Source organism: Cydia amplana, chromosome 10 (assembly GCF_948474715.1).
Source record: "Cydia amplana chromosome 10, ilCydAmpl1.1, whole genome shotgun sequence".
Classification (NCBI taxonomy): domain Eukaryota; kingdom Metazoa; phylum Arthropoda; class Insecta; order Lepidoptera; family Tortricidae; genus Cydia; species Cydia amplana.
Window position 1 is genome coordinate 18,584,485 of NC_086078.1, and position 27,951 is coordinate 18,612,435.

General features: G+C 37.8%; 2 protein-coding genes across 3 annotated transcripts in view; one reads left to right on the top strand and one right to left on the bottom strand.

The window, feature by feature from the left end:
* LOC134651450 (superoxide dismutase [Cu-Zn]) overlaps positions 1-27,951 on the top strand; it is a 394,084-nt gene that overhangs the window by 81,417 nt on the left and 284,716 nt on the right. The gene's annotated exons all lie outside the window — the stretch shown is intronic.
* LOC134651872 (organic cation transporter protein-like) lies at positions 2,451-27,550 on the bottom strand. Of its 2 annotated transcripts, none has more exons than XM_063506994.1 (7): positions 27,311-27,550; positions 10,238-10,451; positions 7,030-7,130; positions 6,267-6,421; positions 5,377-5,994; positions 4,805-4,986; positions 2,451-2,656 (listed from the first exon to the last, which is right to left on the bottom strand). In XM_063506994.1, exons 1-7 carry the CDS (start codon positions 27,481-27,483, stop codon positions 2,477-2,479), a joined length of 1,623 nt encoding a protein of 540 aa, XP_063363064.1. In that variant the 5' UTR covers positions 27,484-27,550; the 3' UTR covers positions 2,451-2,476. The 2 variants fall into 2 exon arrangements, with proteins under 2 accessions (XP_063363064.1, XP_063363065.1); XM_063506995.1 differs by lacking the exon at positions 27,311-27,550 and adding an exon at positions 18,176-18,410.

Sequence of the window (27,951 nt, forward strand, 5' to 3'; positions counted from 1 at the left end):
AAATAAAAGCAAAAGGGACTGGTAAAAACATTGTCTTTAGGCACTTAGGTACCTACGTGACTTTGGAAATGCACTTCTGAGTCCTGACTGTATCCTGATACAGTAAAACACTTGACACGGTTTTTGAAAACACCTCACTTCCACAGCGCATTCCAGACTTCAAAATAACTGTACTTCGGATTTAACTGAAATCAAAAACTTCAGGAGCGCGCGCGCAGCGCCTACTAATACCAGCGCTATACTGAAAACTAAAATACACAAACCACTGCACACAGATCTTATCTCAACGTACTAAGATCTATTTTATCTCGGCACTTTTTAGTAATAATCCAACTAATAAAACACGATCTACATATTTCTTTCAAATCCGAATAGACATGTTATGATATATTTGGCACAAATATTTACTTTGTTGAAATATTAGGGCGGCGCGAATCGGTTTAGACATGCATTTTACGATCTAACGACAACACTAATGTGTAAAACGTCATATGTGCCTTAATATTTGATACATTCTTCTGCCGTTTTAGGAGAGAGAGATGTATTTGGGTCGTAGAGTATGGGAAATATCGTGAGCTTAGAATAGTTTGTGGTTTGTGGTTTAACGCGCTCTGTGTAAACAGTATGATGCGTTATGTCGTTTATCGCTGTGAATATACATCCGTCAAATTTCGACGTGTTTATCTACTAATAATAGTATGAATAACGACGTAAGTTCTTTAAAAGTAAGTCTGATAATAAGTGGCGTCTCCTCTGTAATTGTCAACGTCGTGCGTCGTGCCACAAGATCTGACTGTCTGGAATTAGTAGAGCTACTTCCATAAGTACTTATAGTGCAACTTTTTCCTACTTTCTACATCACGCTTAGTTCCGATTGCCAGTTGCAATATCTATATATTATACAACTTAATATTAATTTTAATTTAACGTTTTATTGATGAGCAAACTACAGTCAGCAATAAAAGCGTGTTTAAATATATATTTTGGATGACGTTGAAATAAAATAGAAAATTGTAGAATAAAGTGTATTTACACAGCAATTATAACAACTTTTATCTTAAATTATAGTAAAACTAATGCATAACATAACTTTGTACGTATAAGTCATACCTAGAGTAGGGTGGCATTTCACTTAGCTGTGGACAGAGGACTCTATAAAACTAGATATTGTATAGAAAAGAGAGAATTAAGATTAGCTTATTATCTATATGTCTTAAACTATGTATAGGTTTGTCGTTAAAATAATTATGTCGTCAAAGCGAAGCGAAGTGTCACCCTTAATTGAATCACAATAAATTACGTCACAATGATACTTAACAAACAACACTAAGACCTCTTATGTACCTATTTGTAATTTTGTAACCTGCAATATATTAGCTTTTACAGTGAATTGCGCAAAATATCTGACAACATCTTATATTCATACAACTGTAAATGAGTAGGTACTAGAAATAAAGAACAAAAAGTACCTACTTATATTTATTTAATGTCGTAGCTAAGTATATCTACGTAAAGAAGAAGACACCGAAGCATAAAAAAACGGTATTTTAAAAGTTACACTATTGTTTTAGGTTCACCTGTAAAAATAGTTGTAAATCTGGGAAAAAATTGAACGCTAAAATATAAACTAAAGTAAAATAGTAAAAGTATAAACTCTCAGCATATTAATAATTTTGTGGCTAGTGCGCTTCGCTGTGCAAGATATTATTGCAGGTAACTGTGCCCCACAATAACTAGCTAGATAAAGATAAAGATAAAAGATAGTTTATTCAAGTAGGCATAATTACAATGCGCTTATGAACGTCAAATAAAGCTAGGTAGGCCGGCTCCAACCCTACACCTCTGCCCCGAGAAGATTTAAATCCCCCCTCAATTGGAGGAGGGTATCCCATTATGGGACCGGCAACAAACTCGGCGGGCTACATCAGAATTGGATGTAGAATTTTATTACACAGACTAATTTGTATCCTTCATAAGTAATTCTACATACTCGAACTCTCTCGTTCATTTTATTAGTAGGTACGACCACGGTACGACTGAGGTCTAAAACAAAAACATTACTTACATATGTAAAATGTATAAGCTCTAATCACTGAATCGTTTGTAATGTGTTATCATATCAACATCACTTCTTGGCAGCATTTTTAACCCTGCCTGGCGTCTATGGTGTTCGGTGACTCAGTTTGCTCTGAGTCTAACACGGGAATATTCACTGAACAGAAGTATTGTTTTTAAATGTTTAAGTTTCGCATGATTCGGCTAGCAGGATTTCATAACATCTCTCAGTTCTCACAGGCTAGTTGTGTTGGTTGGCGACTTCAGCCTCTTTTATGGTGTCTACCTTATGTTGAGTTTTTGTGGTGAACATGAAGACTCTAGTGGACATCTCCAAGTTTTCAGGCTTGTTTGGTTGGTTGTCATGTTCAACATCTTGTATGGTGTCAGTTAGTAAAAGCTGGTCTGAAGAGTGAAGGCGCTAGCAGGCTTTCATCTCCAAGTTTTCAGGCTTCTTATGTTGGTTGGCAAGCTCTTCAGCCTCTTGAATGGTGTCAGGTAACCGAGTGTTGAGGGTTTCTGGCGTGGTCAGCATGAGAGCGCCTGCCACTAGTGCTGTGCTGCCGAACAGGACCGATGGAAGCCACTCTACGTAGATTGCCTGGAAAGTGATTTAAAACTAATTAACAAGGGTGTAGCCTCTACAATTCTACAAGACTCCAATCCGCAATGGGCTAAGCCAATAGCGTAGCCAAACCACTGCATAGTGCATACACATAAAATAAGAGGAGGCCTGTGTCAAACTATGGGACGTACAGTGCCAGCCACTTGAATAGCCTCACTCAACAAAATTAATATTTCTCATAGTAATATAAAAAGGAGATATATATTAAACATTAAATATGAAATAAAACAAGAAGCCTTGTAATAGTAAATACAATATTTATTGTTATCTAATCAAAGTTTTAAGAAATAACGTCAAACAAATAAATTGACCCTTCCACTTGAATAGCCTCACATGCTAAAAGATACTGTTTAGTTATTAAAACTCTCGTTTAATATTTCGTATACCTTCCATTAGACCTTATTAATTCGAAAATACGTTTAGGTAGTGATTCATATAAAGAATGTATGTAATTAACGTCCACAGAATCCCAAACAGTGTAAATAGCTTGAATGAGTTCTTCTTTATTACTAAACTGTCTTCCGTTGTAATATACTTGCCGAGAAAGCCAACCCCAGGCATTTTCCATGATGTTCAGATCAGGGGACAAGGATGGCCAATCTAGAACTTCAATCAGATTTTCTTCAAACCACTTTGTAACTATGGCTGACTTGTGTATGGGAGCATTATCATGCTAAAGAAACACTTTTTTTCTACCTATTACTTTTCTGATCTTACTTTTTGTTTCTTTTAATAAATTTAAATACTTTTCAGAATTTAGTCTTCCGTCTACCACAATTAAATCAACAGTACCATAGTAAGAAATTGCTCCCCAAACCATCACCGATCCGAGAGTTGAATGATGACGTGATAGTACTTTCGGTTCTTTCCTTAGGTCATGAAAATAATATTTAAATCCATCTGGACCATCTAGATTAAACTTTTTCTCATCACTAAAAATCACATTTCGCCACTCGGTTTTCCAGCACATGTACTTTTTAGCCAAAGACAGTCGACCCGCCACATGTTGTTCGCGCAAAGGAGGTTTACTCATGATTTTTTTTCGTTTGAGGTGGGATGATGTTCTAATAATCCGTCGAACTGTAGAGAGAGGTGCTCTAGTATTTATTTCACTAGCTATTTGCCTGGCGGTCTTGGTGGAATTTGAAGCAGTGCGTAAAATAAGTCGACGTTCACGATCCGTAGTGGCAAATTTTGTGCGTCCTTTATACTGGTGGCCGTAATTTTCCTTATTTTTAACATAATTATTAATAACTTTAGGGCTGCGACCTATTTTTTGAGCTATCTCACGATGGGATAATTTTAGAGTTAAATAAAAATTAACCTTTTCAATTTATAAACTTGTAAGTTTTTTCCACGTCCCATAGTCACAAAAACACTGTGTTTATCGCGTTACTGCAGGTACTTAATAGAATGCCATCTGTATTATCTAATCATAATAAAATAAATTTGAAAGCGAAACTTAAATGCACGGTTTGGACGATTATGTTACACTGACGCTATTCATGTGGACGGCCCGTATTAGCTCTTGCGTCCACAACGTTTCGCGCGCAGACAAATTCGGACTTGTTAATGTGTCGTTCGATAAACGTCAGGGCGTACAATTCAAATTTAAGATATATTGATAAAAATAATCACGTATAATTATAATACTCACAATATATAGGTGAGGCTATTTAAGTGGTTGGCACTGTATGTATGTAATCTGGTAAAGCTGTACAAAATTCTATTTAACATCACCACTATCACTACAACTTATAAAACAAAGTCCCCCGCCGCGCCGCGTCTGTCTGTCTGTATGTTATAAACTCATGAATCACTATGCGATAAACTCAAAAACTACTGAACGGATTTTCATGCGGTTTTCACCTATCGATAGAGTGATTTTTGAAGAAGGTTTAAGTGTATAATTTGTTAACCCGTGCGAATCCGGGGCGGGTCGCTATAGTTTTTGAATAAAATCCATAAATTTTCTCAGGTGCTTATAAAAGTTGTAAAGTGAAGAGAAAATCTCATACTTCAACCAAATCAATTCCCGCTTAGTCCCAAGAAGCATTCGCACGATAGTATTTAGTTAGAATCAAAAGGAAGTACTGAAGTAGGAATGCAAAATGGAATTCTTACCAGTAGAGGCATTTGTGGAGCCACGATAGAGCCAAGTCTGCCGACCATAGAGCAGAATCCCAGCAAACTGTGGCGCGCGTGCGTGGGAAATAGCTCTGACGTGTACATATATACGCCGCTGAAGGCTTGCGTGATGGCGATCTTGCCCACCAGGTACAGCAGTGTCGCTAGCCACGACATCGCTGGAATACAAAACAATATACCTATTATGTTTAAGAAATCAGAAGAACATTACTTAAGCTTCCAAGTTTTTGGAAAATTATAATGTGAACTTTTGTAGTGTGTTCACTATCCTCTGTGGGCTTTAGAACCCGAAAGCTAGACCTCGTCGAAAGATGGACCTAATATAATAAGGAATTAAGGATCCATCAAATCCCCAAATGCTTATAAGGTAATATAAAATATTGAGAAGATAATACGCTTGGCCCAACTACGGTGCAGCCGTAAAATGAGGGTTTAACATTATTTATAAAATACTACCCTCAACTGCAACTTAGTTTTAATCTTTGCGAAACTTTCACCTAGCCAATTACCTATATATATAGGTTAAGTAAAACCATCAGTAAACTTACAACGAGGCACAAAAGCGATGGCAACGCAAGAAATCCCACAAACAATATACGCGATGAGCAGCGTTCGCTTGCGCCCAATTCGGTCCAGCACCAGCGCGTTGGTGACCACCGCGATCACCTCCACGGACACCACCAGCATGTAGTTGGTGTACTTGTCGCCCGCCAGCGACACCGAGTTGATGGCGAGCCCGTAGAACACGAATGTGCAAGTGATCCACCACCACGAGCAGATCGCTAGGCGCCGCATGATGATCGGAGACCTGAACACTTGCATCCATAATCCTACTTCTTCTTCTTTCTTTTCCACAGGCGCTTTAGCTTCTTGAAGCTGTTTAATCGTCTCTTCCGAAAGAGATACATCATTCATCTTCGCTGCTTTAGTTATAATTTCTAAAGCGTCTTCCTTACGTCCTTTAGAGAGTAGCCATCTAATGCTTTCTGGGAGGAAGTATATATAAAGAAGGAAGAGGAGGGAAGGTGGGTAGACAACGAGGATGAAGGTGCGCCAGTACTGGAAGGCCTTGGCGAGGAGCGCGAAGCTCAGGCCGCCGATGACGAGCATGATGCCGAGGAAGGCTGTAGTTAACACTCGCTTCTCTTGGCCGAGGAGCTCGATCGCTGAAATGAGAGTACGATGAATGAAAGCCAGATGATAAAGCTTTAGAAACGCCTCAATGCACTCCCTTGTTGTTGTATTTGATGGGTATATGGTATATGTGAGTAGTTTATTAATCGAGAAACGTATTATACACATAATAAATGCAAAATTTTGTAAATTGTCTAAATTAAAGTCTTGTTACATTTGTAAAGATTTGCCATTTTCGAAGACACCAATTTTTAGGCCTCCATTGGTGGTGAAATCCATTGATGTCACTTTAAGAAGCACTTACTCATAATGAAGGCAGCAGGGAAAGCGCTAGCACCAGCCACCGTCTCCAGGAACTCCACGATGACGTACATCTCGTAGGAGATGGAGAATGCCTTTAGAGAGCCAATGGCCCCCACGAGCACGCATGACAGGATCAGCGCTGTTTTACGGCCCCAACTGGAAACAGAAAAACACATACATAATTCAAAATGTTATTCAAACAGTTTCAAACGTCGTCTCAATGATGTTGGCAAGTGTCAAAGGTTTTCATAAGTGATTTTACCTGTCTTTAGTTTTGTTCTACGAGATTTGGCTTAAAAGCAAAAGCATCCAAGCCATAAATTCCAAAAAAAGAGAATTTGACAGTATTCGTAGGATTGACAAGTAATACAATATGCTGGCGTCATCTGTAAAATATTTCGACCGGCCAACTGCAATCCGTACCTATTAATTTGCCTTATTGTCGCTAAGTATTGTGATTCAATCTTGTCCTGTGAACATTTGACCAGCAGGTACTCCAATTATAAACTTAATAACTAAATTCCTATTGAACAAATTCAATTGTTACGCAACAACTGTAGACTGGGAAAGAAGATAAACTAAAACATCATGTATATGTCACCGTAAAATTGTAAACACTCGTCATATTATAATCTCGCTAGTTACATTGTAAACTGACGGTAGGGAGATTATAATCTAACCTAACCTAACCTACGTTAGATTATAAACTAACGGTTTCACAATCTTACGGTGTCAAGGTGTCATATACAACAAATGGGCCCCACCGGTCAGAGACGTAGCCGAGGATGGGCAGCGACACCAGCATGCCTATATTGTGGATGGTGCCGACCAGCGTCCGCTTCCACTCCTGGCAGGCTAGGTTGAACTGTAACCGAAAACAAAATTGGTTACTTAACCATATTTTTATGCTTACTGATGCTGTTTTTGATGCTTAAAGTTTAAAATATATCGTTAGTCTAAGTGCAAAAATTTTGATGCTTATTTTAGTATTGCGATATGGCATCATGGTTCAAACTTTTCAGATAACTATTGTCATGTGAAAATCGTACTACCTTAGTAGGAAACATTTAAGAAGCAAAGATGGAATGCCTAATAACACTAAAATTACTGAATGCCATATGGTTCGTAATTACGATTTGCAGTGCGCATTGCATATAAAAATACAGATCTCGATAATCTTGACATTAATAGAGGGTCCTCAACAATATCCTTGACTTTTATTATGTCCACCCAAGTATTAAACAAATGCCAACTTACTGCGTAATGATATCATCAAGAACATAAAATAACCTCGCAAAAAACTCATCCTCCATTAATATGATTCCCTTAACTTAACGATCAGCTTTTTGTCCCCAAAGCCATTGTTATAGTGACTGCACGCCTGACTGACGATATCGGATGCGTTTGGAGGTGAAGGCCGACCACTGAATTTACTATGTTTTATGCAAATGACACAGGGTTCAAGATCGCTTGATTTATATCGCGATTGTCAATGGTTTTTTGAATGAGTAAATTGCAGGGTCATCTCTCCCACTCACACTCATAGTGCGGAGTCGAAGCGCGTTTTACTAGTTTTGAGGAATTCAAACCTATACAAAATACATTTATGTATTAGTGCCAATTTAATTCAAATGCCTGCTCTTCTTTTGTGGAGTGCAGTCAATGAAATAAATGTTATCTTATCTTATCTCTTATCTAATAACATCTCGATACGGACAAAACGCCAAAATGGCATTTGCAATGACAAATTGTGGGTAAAGTTTATAATGGCACTCCCTCACTTTGTTTTGTTCAAGTTGGTGCAAAGTTAGATTAGGCTGACTCTATCATTATCATAGGTAGGTATCATTCATTCATTTTTTTTTTGCATCCATGCTACAGTACAGATTATATCAATACCTATCTGATAAAACACGTCCAGTGCTGGATAATCTCTCTATTCTTAAGTCCTTTCCCTGCTGTATAGGTACTATACACATATAGTTAATACCTAAATTATGCAACAAGGTCAATCTTGCACATTGTTAATCGGCGTTTCGTCATTTTCATGCTTTAGAGTTAAGACTTGACACTGCATTCGATTCATGCTTCACACAGAACATCGATATTTGACTCGTAACCACGTAGCAAAGTGTTATTTCTACACGTGCGGCACAAGGTCGGTACTTAACGTTATGAATCTGCATTTATCGTGTGTTCTCTTATTAAAAATGCCGAAATGTTCGGGTCAGATTAAATATGGGATCGGCGAACTATTCAGAAGCAGGCCTTGGACATATTGAAGTATTTGAAACTAGTTGCAACTAAGTATACTATAACCTGAAAAAGATGTTATATAGGTAATAATTAAGTGACCAAGTAAGCCCTCTAGTGGTGGAGGCCGGATTCGAACCGGCGTCTTCAGCTAAAGGATTAAGTAATTGGCTAACGTCCGCGGGACATCCAGGCTATCCCGTCGTGGTGGTACAAGTCCCAATCACTCGTCTTTGACCAACTAAGGGCGAGCAGTACGTGCTTGCACCTCCTCATTACGGGATTACAAAATAGCGAGAGATGTGGTGCTGACTATACTTACTAGCAAGTCTAGCTAGATGCAACTACTTGCAAGTCTTGCAACTGATAATCTACTCAAGCGGTGACTTGCGTGCGCACCCGTGCGTAACAATGAATGTGTGCGTGCGATCCGGGCAGATCGCTATCGCCTCATAATTATAATATGATAATACCCACGTAGCATTACCCACTCATTTCATTAGACAGTGTCAAGGTCGCCGTCTTAAATACTCGACGGAGATATATCTTGCTATCTAATATCTACGTTTGTTGTACCTATTTACTTAACTTCGTTTTTATTTAAAAAAATCCGTAAGCTCAAAGCTCAAAGTATCTCAACTCAACCAGTACTATGATATGATAATGAACTACTTATTATTTATGCACGGCACGGAATCGTAATTATTATGGTAAGAGAAAAAAATCAAAAAAAGGGTGAAAGGTTGTTGTGTAAACGTTACATGCTTGCTATCGCTACCCAGCTGTCCTCAGCAACCAGACTAAATGCTAAGGTGAAGATCGCAATTTATCGCCGTATGCTAATTATAATGCACAGATATCAGTAGGTACCTACTCATTTCATCAGGACAGTGTCAAGGCTTCATATCGAGATAGACATATAGATAAATCTTGCTAACCTTTAAGTGCAGGCAGTAAATATTGTTGTTATTTGTGAAGTCTTCATATATAAGGCTTGGCACACCTGAAGGAAAACCCCGCTTTCGCCTACAATTCAATTTATTGTAATTGTTTCAAAGATATTACTTTGTTGAGTTTCTAGTTACATTTATTGGTAGCTATACATTACATAATATTGATAAAATATGTTTGTCTTCCTTTTTGTCTTCCCTCAAGGAGGCCTAGGGCGGCCTTTTAAGAACTCTTAAACAATAACGCATTGAAGTTGCATTAAGATTAGATAAATAGTGAACTGTGACGAGACACTAGAGGTCAATTTCAAATGCATATTCTTGTGTAAGCCTAACAAAGGTATCTGTTCGGTAATCCCGCATATTTGATACGTGTGTTTTACCACGTACCTTACAAGGAACACAGATGCCACAAGCAAACTCTAAGAAGTCTCTTAGAGCCATGTGATGCCATTCATGTCCACAGGGCTATCTTGACGTGCTTTGGATAAAATCCTGGAAATATTTTCTCAATATTCCAGCAAAGACTTGCTATTATCTATAAATCAATATAAGTAACTAATAAACCTTGTCTACCACATACTATTACGTCTATAACTTCAAAGGCAGCCTATTAAAAGCCAGGGTAAGTTTAGTTTGGAAATCTACTTATTTACTCCTTAGAAATGAGATGCACGATACTGACGCAGGCATTCATTAACATCTTGACATCTCAAAGAAAGAAAGAGCGTGTGGGTGGGTAGCGAGGAACAGCGCTGAATGAACTTACCTCGGTCACGATGGTATTAGCGGAAGCGTACAGCCACTGGTCACAAGTTACTGCATCTTCACTGAATGCGCTGTTAGCCTCGCAGGGGAGGGTGGGGTCGAGTGGGACCCTGCGGGAACATCGGTGCGCGCGGCCGTGCTCGGGCAGTGCTGCCGCCGTCCATGCCGCGCTGAACTCAGTGCTGTTGGGCGCTTCGCACTCGGGGACCATGCATCTGGAAAAGTGGCATTGTTATAACTTATGACATAAAATTGACTAGTAGTTGATAAGGTGCTTGTGATACCAACAGAGACGAAAGCAACCAAAGCTTCAATTCCAAAATACATCTTCACATTAGATGAGGATCGTTCGGTACTTAAGATTTCATTTTCTTCTGATTTAGGTGTGTATTAAGTAAGAGATACCTCTTACCATATTAGAAAAAAAATAAAAATAAAATATATGGTGTCGTTTAGCATTTTCAACAAAGATCATTTATTATTTAGGTATAGGTAGGTACTATAAGTATGTACGTATTTCTATGGGTTTTAAACACGCTGTAAATCGATAATTATCTACTCTTGGCTTCTTTTTATGGGTATATTAATTCTTATTTGTTATTGTATTGCGTCGTCTATTATTGATAGAATAGAAACCGGACTAAATAACAAAACATAACAATTAGCAACACGAAATCGTAATATGTTCAGCTTGTAAATGTAAAACACGCACTGGTAAATCCACTTACAACACGTTATTATTAGCAAACAATTTAATTTTAAATCAATATTAATATTGCTCGTATACGTTAACTATTTTTCCTATTATCAAAACATCTAAAGGTCCTTCCTTAATTACGTACTCTTATAGGCTCTCATACTGAATGTATTCATCTTCAAGTGATTAAATATAAGATTTATCGTAATAAAAAGGGTTCATAAATAAATAATGTGAATTGCATTAATTAAAAATGTGTTTAATACTTGCGGGTGAATGCGGTTGACGTTGTTAATTTCTTTTGCATTGATTTAATGGATGAGTGATGTATCTATAGAAGAACGTGTGTGTATCGTCTCACATGATAATATGTTCGTTTATTCTTCCTTAAAGTTTGAAATTCAGCACTTCCAATCTCACTATAATATACTCGTCTACATTGCGTCAAACTAATACACCTGTTTCTCACAGAATAGGATCCCACTCAGATTTTTGTCTTTTTGATCCTATCAAAAGTGATCTACATTTATCCATTTCATTACGTTTCCGTGACGTAGCGGAAACTTAGCATCAGGTAGGAAATTCGACGATTTTTTTTTGTCAGCCAGTTACCAAAAGAGTTAAAAGCTGTGACAAACATTTTTTTCTTTTAGACATTTACGGAGATTTGTTTTATTTATTTTATCTTCCGAACTAAGAAAACATGTATCCCACAAAATACATGTATCTAATGTTCCAAATTTTACTAGCTTAATAGTTTTTGATTAAAACGGCTGTGATATACGCAGACAGACGGACGGACGCACAGACAGACATGACGACACTATAAGAGTTACATTTTTGCTATTTTGGCTACGAAACCCTAAAACATAGATTGCTATTTTCCTCCTCTCACCATATTGCCCCTATGTCCTAATATTGCGGACACCGGCCAAGCCTGATCTAAGCGGTTAGGACACTGAATTGAGGAAAACCGTAGAGTTTACAACTCTGCATTTCAACGTTTTACCGGTAATATTGCAGAAATAAAATAAAATAAAACTGCCAACTAAGTTTGCACTACCTTAGAAAACAATAAAACAAAGCCGAGCAGTGGCGAGTAACCTAAATATAAATAGGTTTATTTACAACATAAATGTAAATTGAGTTAAACATTACATGTGTATCATTAAAAAAACATATTCGTACACATCGATTTGGTCATTCTAGCATCATCATCATTGCTCTATTCACATAACACTTTCTTCCGGAGCATTCTGTGTTGGGGCTGATGGCACTAAATAGTCAATTAGGTACCTAACCTCGTAAGTCCAGGCGTGAGTTTTGAAGAGAGAGAGAGAGTAGAAATAAAAGAAAGTTCCAAACTCAAAAACCCAAACATTGTCCTGGATCTTACGAGATAAAGTGTGTTTGCATAATTTAAATATCCTTTAAACTCACAAGGGACTTGCAATATTCGATCATCAACAAATCCATAGAGCAAAAACGTGGGGAAAATCCTCATGTTCGGAACTCAACTACGACTATGTATTTATCCCATCATACGGGTTTTTATGCCGTTTAGGCTGTGATATTTGCTTTTGGATTGACACATGTTTTTATCTTCATATAGTAAGTAGTTATGTAGGTACATATCAACAATTATAATCTTCCTAAGAAGGTAGAAGAAAAAAAAAGTCCCTGGACACCTGAAGACGGTAAACCTTGAGGATTTCCCTAACGTGCAGGACCTGCATCCATTTTCCTTAGGAAGAGGATGTACGAGACAAGTGCCGATGTCTTTGGCTGACCTACAGGATTCCAGATTCGATTTACACTTCCGATGACGTAATAAATACAATATAATATACAAGAGTAATTAAAATCTTTAGCTTATTGATATTATGCAGCAGATCCATTGCAAAAAAAAAAACTATTAAAAAAATACTGGGAGGAAAAATCATATAGAAACAAAGTTTACTTTAGGATTTGACGGCATGATCTCACCAAAATTTAGGTAAGGCATCTTTGAGCCCATGGTTTTTAGGGGCACTTTTTTGGTGATTTGTCAGGGACAAGTCTTCCTGAAGTCAAACTTACCCTTAGCCACATGATCAACCACCATTAAAAGGCAGGGTTCCCTGCTGCTGCAGCTCCCATTATCATAGCTAATGATCTTCACAATTAAACGCTCCATGTGAGCCTGGATAACTGAATAGGTAACCTTTAATAATTCCCCGCTAACTGCCCACTTGCATGGCTAACCGTCCGTTTCCGGTGTCTCGTGCTGAATACATTATACCGACGGACGCAGAGCGCTGCAATGCTGAGGATACCGCTAAACGTATGGAGAAAATAATTTTTAATTCTAAGTAAGTGGAGTTTAATCTATGCGAGATCCATACTCACTAACGAGGAACCCGAAGGATTTTATTTTATTTCAAACAGTTTATTTTTCAAAATATTTTTGTTTAAAAAAACCTAAAAAAACTTGCTTATTTAAGTGATGGTTGTTATACGAGTAAAAATAGTAAAATATTTACCAGTTTTAGTAGAAGATCAATCTATAAATCGGAGAGCTGCTAGTAGGTACACACTAGGGTTGCCAACCGTACTATATTATATAGTATTGTACTATATTTTGGCTCTCTGTACTATATACTTTTGGAAAAATATATAGTACGCTATAATACTATATTTCTGATTAAACGTATGTTACACTTATGTTTAGTATTTTATCTAAAAGTACCATATTTTTTTTAAATGTACTATATTGTTGATGCCCTATTCTGGAAAATACTATATTCTACCAATAAATAGTTGGCAACCCTAATTACAACATACAATTTAAATGAATATATCAGGAGTAATCGTAAATTAAAGTTCCAGTTCGAGCCATGTAACTTGTATGAAATGTTAAAGACTTAATATATATATATATATATATATACTTTTTTAGTTCCAATTTTCACCACCACATGCGCTGCGATCGCTTTACTTATCGTGACCATGTACTTCGCACGTAGCCAATATTGCGATATGACTTTTTGTCTTAATCTAAATAAAATAGAATTCGAATTTGAAAACAGCCCCAGTAGCACGGTCGCATTTTTATCGTTTATCACCATGCCTGTCACGTTCTAACAAGTATGTAAGTGCGAAAGTGACGGGCATAGTGATAGTGGATAAAAATGGAACCGTGCTGAGCCCGCAGAACGTCACACCGTCATTTACTACTTCTGGCGGAAATTATATAGAATTGTAATACCAGTCACATATTTCAATTCGTATGATAAAATTATACATTTTATGTATGAAATTAAATATTTTCTTGCTAGTTGTGGTATTAACTACTCTATTTAGTTTAAGGCTGAAAAGACGACTGCACTTTCTCTGTGTTGGATTGCAACTAAATCAGTAAAGTACTGTCATTTTCTATTACGCGATTACGTCTGAAATTACCCGAAAAACGAAGGTCATTCTGAGAGTTAACGGACTGTAAATAACTAACACCGCTGCCACCATGCATGTAATGAAACCAGGGACCGATCAACCCTTTCCGCGAGAAAAGCCTTTCAATGGGCGTCCCTTACACACGGCTAACACATTATAAGACTCTCCATTTTGAACTGCAAGCCCATTCATTTGACTTACCCTTACCGAAAAGCTCAGCCAAAAATAAGGCTAGCCCTTTGCAATTGCTTACCGCTAGCCTATACGCCTTGCAATCCCTTAATAAGGCCTCCTCCAGGCGACGCCATTCCTCGCGGTTTTTTGAGAGTCTTCTCCAGTCTTCAGGAAAGTCATCTTCCCATCTTTTGTACGGTTTGCATTTTGGTCTTTTCTTTCCTCTTGGGTACCATTCTGTGCCTATCGTTATAGGAGTATTTTTATACCTAGTTACCGCGATTAATAAAAGTCAGTGTAAAGTTCGAAGTAGTTTAATTTCTCTGCGCGTAGTTTAATTCGCGTGGCGGTCGGAGTCTTCACGGAGCTGCGTAGTGGGCTGGGCCGATCCCGGTTATAAGAGAGGGTAGACATAACCGGTGTTACCTTCTCCCTGGCTATTGAGGGCTATATTGGGCCGCGGGCTTCAATAATGTGGCATTTGAAAAACTTTTTACACGGATACAGCATCAATTATTATCAAAATAATTACGTTAGTTATATTCAGCATTTCATACCAGATACAGATTACAATGGTCCATTACAACTAGGGTTGCCAACCGTACTATATTATATAGTATTGTACTATATTTTGGCTCTCTGTACTATATACTTTTGGAAAAATATATAGTACGCTATAATACTATATTTCTGATTAAACGTATGTTACACTTATGTTTAGTATTTTATCTAAAAGTACCATATTTTTTTTAAATGTACTATATTGTTGATGCCCTATTCTGGAAAATACTATATTCTACCAATAAATAGTTGGCAACCCTAGTACACACATGTACACATTGTATTTCATTTTCTATAGACAATGCTTGCTATCCGTTATTTTAGGACATTAACTTGGTGAGAACGGTTCTTTCCATTACGACCTAGGTAAACCAGATTATAAACACATACCTAGAACTTCAATATCAACAACCCACTTCTCTCCAAGGGACTGTATCTAGGTAATTAAAGTAGCCATGACGTCAAGTGCCTAATTGACCCTATTATCTCTATATACTTAGCTCAAGTATTAGGTACTAAGTGCACAAGCAAGTAGATGACATATCATAAAACGATAATCACGATCTCTTTGTTAAGCTTACAATAGAATAAACGTGTGATATTTAATGATTCGAAGAAATCGCAGGTCCGCGTCCTTTGTTAAGTATATATTTACTTTACATAGCAAACAAGAGAGGATAAAAATATTCCAGTGCAGAGCTTGTATGAAGATATTGTGTAAACTAATTATTAGTTTAACTTGCTGTTTAATGAAGGAGACACAATATCGCACGTTGTTGGCTCGGTGTGGAAATCAGTTACTCAATATTTTGTTTAATGTAAACACTGCCCATCAAGTACATAATAGGTAAGTATAGGTTTATATTTTTATTTGTTGTTGATTTGATATACATAAAATTTATTCGTGGAATCAGTTTTTGCAGTTGATTGGTTACCTACTTCTAAAAGTATTTTTAAAAAACAGGCAAAAAAATCGAATAATATCCTCTAATTAGGAATTAGGTTGCTAAGTAAGTATTATACTTGAGATGAACGCTGGTATACCTAAATTTATAGTGACTCAAATGTTGTATCATATTCGAAAAGCACCCTATATATTATACGTAGACCGGTACCTACTCTAGGCGGCAGCCTCCCCACATCCACTGTTTACTTTGCCAAGTCAGCGAGATTGACCGTGTCGTCCGTTGACTTGACTTTCTTTGTAACGTAACGGGTGGGAAAGTGCAACTTGTGACGTGACGTAACAGCTCTCTCGGGAGTCGGGACCATACACTAGCCAAAAAATTGCTAACAACTTGACTGTAGAATCAGAAACAATTTAAACATTTCTAAGCACATTTAAAGCTTACTGTTAGGTACCTATTTGTAATTTATAGTTTGGTAATTCTACAATAAACAAAGTTATAAATACACGAAACCATTACACACAAAATCCCGGGGTATGCTCAGGAGTCTCAGGACTAACCTATCCAATATAGGCCGGCAAATAAATACATTAAAAGAAAGCCCTACTTGCCTACATTTTTCCTATTTGTCCGCCTTTTTGTTCTAACATGCTTGCCACTTTTGCTAGACTCAAGTTTTCGAGAGATTCTCTCATAACAATTGTATTCTTGTCTAAAAGTTGTAAATGTGTATATAAAACGGTTCCTTTCCTTTAGACTAGACAAACCACATAATAGTAGTAGTAGTAGTAGTAGTAAACTCTTTATTGTATACATATTATACATATTAAAAATAACAAAAAAAATTTAAGAAGTACAAAGGCGAACTTATCCCTTACTTGACATATATGTGGTTTAAACAAGTAACTAATAATTATGATGTTCAAACACGTAATTTTCACGCATGGCTAGAATATACACAATACAATACAAATATTCTTTATTGCTCACCAATATGACAAAGAACACCTGCATTATTAACTCCTAACGTCCTTTACTGTCCATTAATTTAAACAACTTTCTATTACAACATCCTACCATACCTACCTAATCTACCTACAACACACCTAACTGGCCATTGGTAAACTTTATTAATATAGCATTAAAACCCCATTTCATTTCATAAGATGTATGAAATGAATATAGAATTTTATTAAATGACCAAAACAAAGCCTTAAACGAAACAACACAGGTTTCGTCAGGTCAGAGGTGGTAACAAATGCAAATCAGCAACATGACATGACAATATACACTTTCACTTAACAAATTCTCACACATGGCAAATTCTTGGGAATTCGTTTTACTAAAATTAGTAGGACTAATTACAAGACACCACACTAAACAGACATCTTTGTAATAAAGATAGCCCCATGTGCAGAGTGAGCGAGCGTGGAAACAGAGGAAACAACAAAATACATTATTCTTGATCAGGATAAGTATTTGAACGTCAAGCCGTGTAGTCACCATCAACGCTATAACCCCAACCCATCCCATAGTATCTCTGTGGGCGCTGCTACTTGCGTGACCTAACTGGTGCTTTCTTGGATGACCTACCTGTAATGCATCAGCAGCAATGAACACGTATTTAGCTGCCATGTATTGTAGCCAACCAATACCTTAAAACTTCAGCGTCATAAGGAAGTAATTGAGGAGGTGGAACCTAAGTTGACTCTTTCTATATGTGACTTACACTTATATGAGAAAAGAGAAGTTTTTTGAGAACCATATATAGAAATCAAAAGAGGAAAGATGCTTGGACACCTGTTATGACATGACGAATTTATCAAAAACGTCATTTAAGGGAGAGTTGAAGCAAAGAGAAAGAAGGGGACACGAAAGAGAGCGTACATGGATCAAGTAAAGGAAAAACTCAACGGCGTGTCGTATCAGGCGGCCTAGCCAAGGTGACAATCGCTGTCGCTTCGCCATCGAATCGCTTTGTGTCTCTCTATCACTCTTCCATATTAGTGCGACAGTGACAGTTGCGTTTCGATCGCTACGGAGCGTAAGCGATTGGCACGTTGGCTACGCGGCCAGGTTGTCAAGGAGAAGGCAGAGGACCGACAATAACGACATACATGGAAATCGCTCCACCGACAAGTTTAACTCTTAAATGTATGATAATGACCTGTAGGGCACATCGGCAGCGAGGAACACGTAGTTGATGGCGTAGTGAGCAGCCGTGTAGCTGACCAGCGCCATCAGGATGTAATTGAGGAGGTGGAACCGCCGGAACTGCCCCAGCTCCTTCATCAGGGCATCGCAGTCCACTCCCGGTGCCTTCTCCGCCATTATTAGAATTTATTAACTTCTTTTGAGGTTTAGAAGTTGGTAACTTCTTTTCTACGTCTTGGACTTTTTAAAGAAGATTTAAAGACTTAACAAGGATATATTATTAACTTGGACTATTGGTGGCAAATTTTTATAGCTGATTGCCATTGATCACTTCTCATTTCATTGAGACGGGTTAACACTTTATTATAGTCTTGATAAGCTCGATCTCGATATTCTCGATAGACGTCTGTTCGGGAAATGCCGCAGTTCTTCACAAGTTGCTGATCTTGACCGATGTTAGAATGCAGTTAATGGTGACTTGTATGAATGTAAGGATTGTAAGGTCTAGCTCGAGGTATCCAGGTAGTCTAAGTAACACGTAAGCACGATGTACAAAGATTTATGGCTCAATCAATTTAATTAAATAAGCTTCTTGGGAAATCGTTTTCGTTTGGATTAAATTATCGACATGAATTTTATGTTTAGTTGTATATAACTATACTCCTTTTCCTTTAGGGTTTTTATAGATAAAATCACGTATGGCTCCAATCTAGGTACAAAGGCTTTTTGCAAGTATTTTCGTACTGGATGTGCTTTTGATTTTTAGACTGAGAAAGCACTAGTTTTAATAAAATAATATGTGTTTATAGTCTAATAATTATACCTAAGTACGTAAGGATTTTTGCGTTTGTAACAATTTTTGTACTCGATAAGTACCTACCTACTTAGGTTTAAATTGGCAACTCTTAAAAATGTCAACGGATGCGCGAATAACAGTGATTTTTTAGGGCGTGTACAAGATTTTCGCGCAGTTTTTCGTGTCGATTTTCGCGCAGATGAGCGTTGCGCGTGATATGCGTGTTCGCGCGCACAGATCGGCGCGCGACTGCGGTCTCGCGCGTGCGCGTGCGATTTCTCCGAGCCATTAATCGCGCATTTAATTATTTCCGATAATCCTTTTAAGCTGGAATACAAAGGCAAGCGGATTTGCTGTGATGGGTGATAATAATAAATACTTGTAGAAGTCTTAAGTATTATAAAAAAATCTACTTATCTTTAAGACTGGACGTGATACGGAGTCTGAATAAATAATTTCCAGGCGGTGCACATTTTTAGGGTTCCGTAGCCAAATGGCAAAAAACGGAACCCTTATAGATTCGTCATGTCTGTCTGTCTGTCTGTCTGTCCGTCTGTCCGTCTGTCTGTCCGTCCGTATGTCACAGCCACTTTTCTCCGAAACTATAAGAACTATACTGTTGAAACTTGGTAAGTAGATGTATTCTGTGAACCGCATTAAGATTTTCACACAAAAATAGAAAAAAAAAACAATAAATTTTTGGGGTTCCCCATACTTCGAACTGAAACTCAAAATTTTTTTTTTCATCAAACCCATACGTGTGGGGTATCTATGGATAGGTCTTCAAAAATGATATTGAGGTTTCTAATATCATTTTTTTCTAAACTGAATAGTTTGCGCGAGAGACACTTCCAAAGTGGTAAAATGTGTGTCCCCCCCCCCCCTGTAACTTCTAAAATAAGAGAATGATAAAACTAAAAAAAATATATGATGTACATTACCATGTAAACTTCCACCGAAAATTGGTTTGAACGAGATCTAGTAAGTAGTTTTTTTTATACGTCTTAAATCGCCTAAATACGGAACCCTTCATGGGCGAGTCCGACTCGCACTTGGCCGCTTTTTTTTTAAATCATTGAATACAGCTGTTACAGAAAAATTGCCATATTTTCAATTACGTTTTAGTAAAGGGAATGTACTAAGTAAATATCTACCTACTTTATATTTAAATTAACTTATGTTGTCATGAATCATTATATAGGTTATGTACCTACATACCTAATAATGACTACCTAGTCAATTTGTCACCTTGAATCTGAAGTCAATACTAATTTGTTATTTAATTAAATTTTATACTTGTTTTTTTATAAAAAGTAAAATTGCCTACTCCAGACCACACAGTCGGTGTTGCCGAAATCGGTTATGACCATCATCATCATTATCATCATCAATTAGTTTCGCACGTGTAAGAGCGCCTTTATAAGAAAGGTCGTTAGAAGTATTACGACTATGGTATTGCATATTTACATAACTGAACATAAGATTATGGATTATGGCCATTCTTTTACAAGTTGCGTGTCTCAATCATGCGTCGAGATAAGCGCAGTAGCACGTATTTAGGTATCCTTGACCGAGCGTTAGCGAAGGTCTCCGTTTCAGCGTGGACAAAAATGCTTTCGTATATCCGGATGTTCTCGTCTACAGGTCGCATTTCTCAACCGATTCTCGTGAAATTTTGTGAGTGGGTTCAAGAATTAAATAGTTTTTTTGTTGTCGATTCAGTTTTTGGAATGGCGGTGACGTGCATTGTGTGTGCGCAGGTTTGCGTAGGTTTTCACACAATCAAAATAAAAAAAATTGCCTTTTCATTGTTCACATCAATACGTTAATGCAAAAATAAAAAGGATGTCATATGGCATTTTCCAGCAGCTCCCTATTTTTTTCCAAATAGCCCTTCGCGTGCGTGGAATGAGTGTCGAGTTTGCTCGACGATCTCTCTGTGCGCGGGCGCAGCTAGCCGCAGCACTTGCGCCGCCACGGGTCATTTCCTAGATTTTACTGTATATCTTTCCACGCAGCGTAAGGCAGAGCAGATTTTGTAAAGTATCATAGAGATATATAAGTAAAGAAAGAGTGGTAACTCATACATCAGTTTTCTTACCAAAACGCGAGTTATTTCGTAGTCGACATCTAACGTCAAGTAGTGGAACTATCAGTACCGCTACTTGACACCAGATGCCACAAGTTTCGCTACTGGTGAAAAATGTACTGCTAAAACCCTTTACAACTAATATTATAAGCGGAAGGAGTTGAAAATAGAGTTCCGGTGAATCCGGTTATAAAAATTGTTGAGCATTAGAGTTTTACTTTAGCAGAACTGATAATGTCCGCTACTTGACGCTAGATGTCGACTAAGAAATAACTAGCGTTTTGGTAAGAAAACTGATGTATGGAGTTACCATTACCACTCTTTCTTTACTTATATTTCTCTATGAAAGTAATATGGAACGTCCTACCTACAGTACCTACACACGCTGCGACGGACCCAAAGACGTTTCACACTTTACAAAATCTGCTCTGCCCTGCGCTGCGTGTAACTGCGTCGCCTGCGTCTCAGCATACACTTAGCCTAATACTTGCACCTGTGGCATTTCACAGCATGTCACGCCTCTCACCTGTATGTGTGTCATTACCATCGCAAGTTCACCTCCAGATCTATTCCATAGATAACATCACCATGAGACAGCTTAGATGGTGTCAATCTTTGCGAGAATTGCATAATCATTCATCAATAATGTTCACGGAGAGAGTAGAAATAGACTTAAATCTGTCAAGTGAACCCACCCCCCGAACCGGTATTCAGATTGTAAAATTTATTATGGTTTTGATATTGCTATATTTACGATCGCTCGGCTTATTGGTGCGCGCAAAATGCGCTGCGAGGCTAGTCCATCAGGCATCAGGCAATATCATTTTAACTATCTAGAAAAAAAAAATATTGATATAACCATAGATAATAAGTAAGCTTAAGACTGCTTACTCCATACATGGCTTTCCTTACTTATTTAATAAGTTGTATGGGAGGTAAGGTACCTATGGTAAAATTTATTATTAGTAAGTTTTAACTTTACTTACTAAGCTTAAATCTAATTTTTATATGGCGTAATCGGACATTTATACTAGAAGTTGTGAAATTGCTGCAGTCTGTCTGCATCAATAACCTAGGTTACAATTGCAACTTCTGCATAGATGGTTTATTTGATAGGTACACGTGCATATACCTCTCACCTAGGGTTGCCAGATCGAAAGGCGCTATTATCGGGAATTCGTATAAATTTTTAGGGATTTAAGTCGGGAAAAAAAAACATTCAAATTAAAGTAATTGTATCAAAAACAACGATATTTTACATTATTGGCACTACGTCAGCTGCTCTGCCCATAGACCTTTTTATATAAAAATAGTATAAATTATTTGAGATCTTGAACAAACAAATAAAAATGTCTTCTCATTATCTGCCTATATTATCATTTATCATATTTATATATACTTATTAGGTATCAATAATCAAAAAAAATATGTATAACTAATTTATTTCTTAGTTTGCCCTTGCCACATGTATTTTATGTTACTTTTTGCCGATTTTACAATTTTTTCGCCTTTTTCACTATTTAACGTGAAGCTGTTTTTCGGGACAATTTTCACTTTGTCGGTAATGGGGAACACATGCTAAAAATCGGGAGAATCCCGCCAAATCCCGACCATCTGGCAACCCTACTCTCACCGCTAAAATCTATGTCATTATCACCGAATCTATTCAAGTTTGCACTTGCGACAACAAAGTTAAGGTCAAACGATAGAATACTTATTTAGCAACACTGCTATCCATTGATGGACTTTATTGTCTTGTAAATAAAATCTACGAACAGTCAACAGTAAGACGATTATTGTACACGAAGCAATTGCGAAGTGTGGGCGCCACTTTCAAAAGCATTTAATCAAATAGTTAGTTATTGAAATGAGTAATATAAGAAGGTCCATTGTTACATGGTTAATTTGCATTATAATAGAAGTAATTATTTGCGCAATTGCCTAATAAAATGCCACGAAGTTTGCTGTTTCGCACATCGATAAATATAAGTAACAGAAGTGGGTTTTGCTACTTTTGCGATCTACCATGTTATAATTTATAATTAAACGAAGATAAAATCAACAAAATATCAACAGGATGTTGACAGGGTGGGGTCGAGTCGAGGTCTCGAAGTCATGAAAGATAGTTAATGTATTTCCTACTCATAAGTTTTATTTGTCGCTTTGAGAAAAATAGAGAAAAAAACATATTTTGTTTTAAGGTATTTTGTATTTGTTAAATATGTAAAAGGCTAACGCATTCCAACAGGATAGCGATATTTATAAGACATAAACATTTACGCGACCAGTCTTCGCGGAGACTTGGGATTCTTGGGAAATACCTTTGTCTGGTAGTGGATGATTTTCGGCTGATATGGTAATGATCAAAGTTGTCATAAATTTCATAGAGCCTAGCCCATATGGCCATGGCACTAGAAAAAACTCGCTCCTATATAGGTACTCATTAAAAATATTAGACGAGATAGCTTGTAACCTCGAGGCGTTCAAATTAAAAACTATTTCTTGGCATATGTATATATGGGTTAGGTATCTAAAGTTCTAAACACCTTTTACCTTCGAGATATCACCACCTACTTTTACGGTTTATGTGACTCAAGTAATTACAGTAATAAACTTACGGTAGATTGCAGTGCAGTTACAACAGTCCAATGTGCAGGTAATTAGTCTAGACGTGATTGGTCAATATTTGGTCTGAATGTCTGTGGTAAATGTATTACAGATAATAATAGAGAACGGTCAATAAGTAGGTAATCATTCTTCGCCACAGTCCTTAAGCGTTACATGAACTGTAAATATGTCTGGTTCGGAAGTTAACACAGAAAAAGAGAGTTAAGAGTACGTGTACCTATCTACCTATGGTGGTTGGTAGGTTGGTACTTGGTACGCGTCAGAGAGATCGATCACTCTACATTTAAAGGATGACTCGCTTGTGTAGTTTATTTGACATTCATAAGCGCATTGTATTGTAATATGCCTACCTACTTGATTAATAAACTATCTTTAATAATCTTTATCACGCTATACCGGGCCGGGGCTGGACTGGACGAGCTTCCGGGGCGCTTCGTTATCTATGGAAAGCACCACGTGATCACCGATCGATCAGTCGTCATGAAAAATGACATGCGGACGCCTCGGCCCGGGCCCGATCGTTTTTAGGGTTCCGTACCCAAAGGGTAAAAAACGGGACCCTATTACTAAGACTCCGCTGTCCGTCCGTCCGTCCGTCCGTCCGTCTGTCACCAGGCTGTATCTCACGAACCGTGAGAGCTAGAGAGTTGAAATTTTCACAGATGATGTATTTCTGTTGCCGCTATAACAACAAATACTAAAAACAGAATAAAATAAAGATTTAAGTGGGGCTCCCATACAGCAAACGTGATTTTTGACCGAAGTTAAGCGGGCGGGGTCAGTACTTGGATGGGTGACCGTTTTTTTCTTGTTTTGGTCTATTTTTTTTATTCGATGTCTTGATTTATGTTAATACGATAGCAAACGGGTACCTGTTTAATGTTGGCCTTATTATAATATCCAACCGTGATCCTATAGATAACAGTCAGGAAAATTTGGCATTATTAATGTCCAACTTTTCAGACAGCAGCGGACTCAGCAGCAGTGTTCAAATAAGTCGATTCCTATCGGCTTGCCTAATTTTAGTCAGCTACTTTTACTATGTACAGCTCATAAAGACGAGGAAAGCAAAACTAACTCCGGCCTCCCTACAAATATTTTTGACGCTCCGCTACTGATACTTCTAGTATTTATCTACAAATGGACGAAATACCTCAAACATCCTAGCAACGTAATTCGTTAGGTACGTCATATGTGGTTTATCGTCGAGGAGCGTAAGGAATTGGGGTAATAGCAGACGGCATCATTTTCCTCAATGAGCAGCACGCGTTTAGCGCACGCGCCGGAAACTCGACGCACAGCGACGTCAGCGACGTAGCGATCGAAACGCAACTGTTCCTGTCGCACTAATATGGAATGGAAGAGTGCTAGAGAGACACAAAGCGATTCGATGGCGAAGCGCAAGCGATCGTCACTTGGCTAGGCCCCAGGCCTCACAGTGGCTCTGCGATCTGCGAGCCAAAGGTTTGTAGTTACAGCTTATAGTACATGAAAATATGGTCATGATGCATTATGATGATGTAGTATGCTTGATAATTCAGTTTGGAAACTACTTACTAATATCGCGATTCGAAATTTAGTCCCAGCGCACTCGCGCGCTAAGCCAAAATGGGTGCATTTTATCTCTTGGTTTAACAATTTACTATTAATGGTTATGTTAATTAAGCTACGAGCACTCCTTTAATCTCGTATAAGGTATCCTAAGATGGCGTGTTCAATGACTGAAAACATGAAGATAATGTGAGACACGCGCGAGTATCCGCGCGGATGCTGCAGTATTGTTCGACCGGCCAAAAGCAGATGTGACCGTTCAGCAAGCACAGCATGCGTCATGCTTTGATCCCGGCATTCAGCCCAGGCGGCGGACCATTGGGATCACAAATATCACAATACATACAATAGACGCGCATACACTATAACTACACGTGTTTGGCATGGATATTCCTTTACATACAAATATTCATCCCAAACTAGATATTATCAGTGTACTCCGTATAAGATGAATAAAGTCTAGGGAAAAAACGTGCCTCGGAAATCAAGAAAAAGTCATTCTCGGTTAGATGGCGTACACACCTATGGCGTTGTCGACATTTATATCATATTTAACAAACAATTTTAACACATAGGTATCAGTGAAAGAACATGGGTCGAAATGATATAGAAAAAAAGCGGCCAAGTGCGAGTCGGACTCGCCCATGAAGGGTTCCGTATTTAGGCGATTTATGACGTATACAAAAAAAAACTACTTACTAGATCTCGTTCAAACTAATTTTCGGTGGAAGTTTACATGGTAATGTACATCATATATTTTTTTTAGTTTTATCATTCTCTTATTTTAGAAGTTACAGGGGGGGGACACACATTTTACCACTTTGGAAGTGTCTCTCGCGCAAACTATTCAGTTTAGAAAAAAATGATATTAGAAACCTCAATATCATTTTTGAAGACCTATCCATAGATACCCCACACGTATGGGTTTGATGAAAAAAAAAATTTGAGTTTCAGTTCGAAGTATGGGGAACCCCAAAAATTTATTGGTTTTTTTTCTATTTTTGTGTGAAAATCTTAATGCGGTTCACAGAATACATCTACTTACCAAGTTTCAACAGTATAATTCTTATAGTTTCGGAGAAAAGTGGCTGTGACATACGGACGGACAGACAGACATGACGAATCTATAAGGGTTCCGTTTTTTGCCATTTGGCTACGGAACCCTAAAAATATAATCATTTATCCATACCTATATATACATTTTTTTAATGTTTTATACATTTTCTTTTTGTTTTTTAATCGTGTGTCGATAGATGGCAGTCAATTTACTGTGACTACAAAATGTACTATAACAGGACCCCTCTATACTATCTATTCTCTACCAAAGTCTAGCGAAACCGCGAAAACCAATGACACAGACCGTCAAATTAGTATAAGTACATATGTGTGATGTTTCCCAATGTTGCATGTTGTAAAACGAGCGCGATTGTTACAGTGACGCTGATCAAATACAATGAGATATCAATTCCATTGTGTGTGCTCGAGTTGAGACCTATGAGCCTTGATAGGAAATATACTTAGTGGTTTTGTAGATGGAAAAACGTTGCCCGTGTTCCAATGAGCTATTGAATAGGTCACAAGTTGTTCGTAAATTAAGATAAGAAGTATGTAGGTTAAAGCATTGCTTTCTCATTGTATCTAATTGTCTCTTGACCACTCTACCAACTTTATAAGAATACTCACATACCTAATCACAACTACTTAAAGGCGGGATTCCACCACCAGTGTGTGGCAGAAGCATTTTTGTAGGTACTATCTAAATATGCTTTTGCTGCCCTTACCATATCAAAACCAAGATTAACTGCGACATCGCCCGCGTGAACGCTGCATCAGTAACGTGGCCACAGTAACTCCCCTGCAGGCTGAATCAGTACCACAGAATAAGTAATAGTAACTAATAAGGCGGTCAAGAAGATGTTGGTAGTGTGCATCTCCATCTGCATTCCACCGTGCCACTGGCTAATAACCATAATCATAATAATCATATTCATTTATTTATAAGGTGATTTGGCAGCAAGAAAGGCATTTGCTAGAGTCTAGCAAATCTAGCAGCTAGACAATCTACTTGCGACCATAGTTCTAACCTGTAGGGCACGTCGGCAGCCAGGAAGATGTAGGTGGTGTGCAGCAGGCCGACCTGCACGGCGGCCAGCGCAGCACACAGCAGCACCCTGGCTCGGAACCAGCCGCCGAGCCGCGCCAGCAACTCGTCGCAGTCCACCCTGGCTGACGAGGACTTGGCTTCTTGCTCCTTCATCGCACTTTATTTAAGTTAAGTATTGTATTACAAAAAAGTTCAAGATTTGACACTTTATAGTCCAACGCACGTCAGCGAAAACTGCAAGATTCAGTTTCACTTTACAGGCCGCAAATGATGATACTTAGATTACGGAAATGTTTGATGTTTCATGAATCTTTGTTTTATATTAAAAGCACTATCAACTTTAATTAAGTGTTAAAGAGATTTTAGTTTGTCCTAGCAAAATATTCAAGTTCCCGAATAATTTTCACTTTACTGAAAGTTGGTATTCCTTCTTTGAGTGTTGACATGAGTATTTAGTTGCTCTTTATTGCACTTCATTTCATGAGAAGAAATCACACGAAAAACCGCGGGTATTGTCCTTTAAAGTTTTATTAAAAGTAAGAAAGTTGTTGGCAAATTTTTCAACATTTTTTTCCTAAAACACCATTAACGCGAGTTGGAAATGACAGTGACGAGGAAAAA

Coding starts and splice junctions, on each gene's coding strand:
- LOC134651872 (XM_063506994.1), bottom strand. CDS start 27,483: ATGAAGGAGCAAGAAGCCAAGTCCTCGTCAGCCAGGGTGGACTGCGAC. Junction 7,131..10,237: donor CTAATACCATCGTGACCGAG/GTAAGTTCATTC, acceptor TTTCGGTTACAG/TTCAACCTAGCCTGCCAGGA. Junction 6,422..7,029: donor CTCGGCTACGTCTCTGACCG/GTGGGGCCCATT, acceptor TTCTGTTTCCAG/TTGGGGCCGTAAAACAGCGC.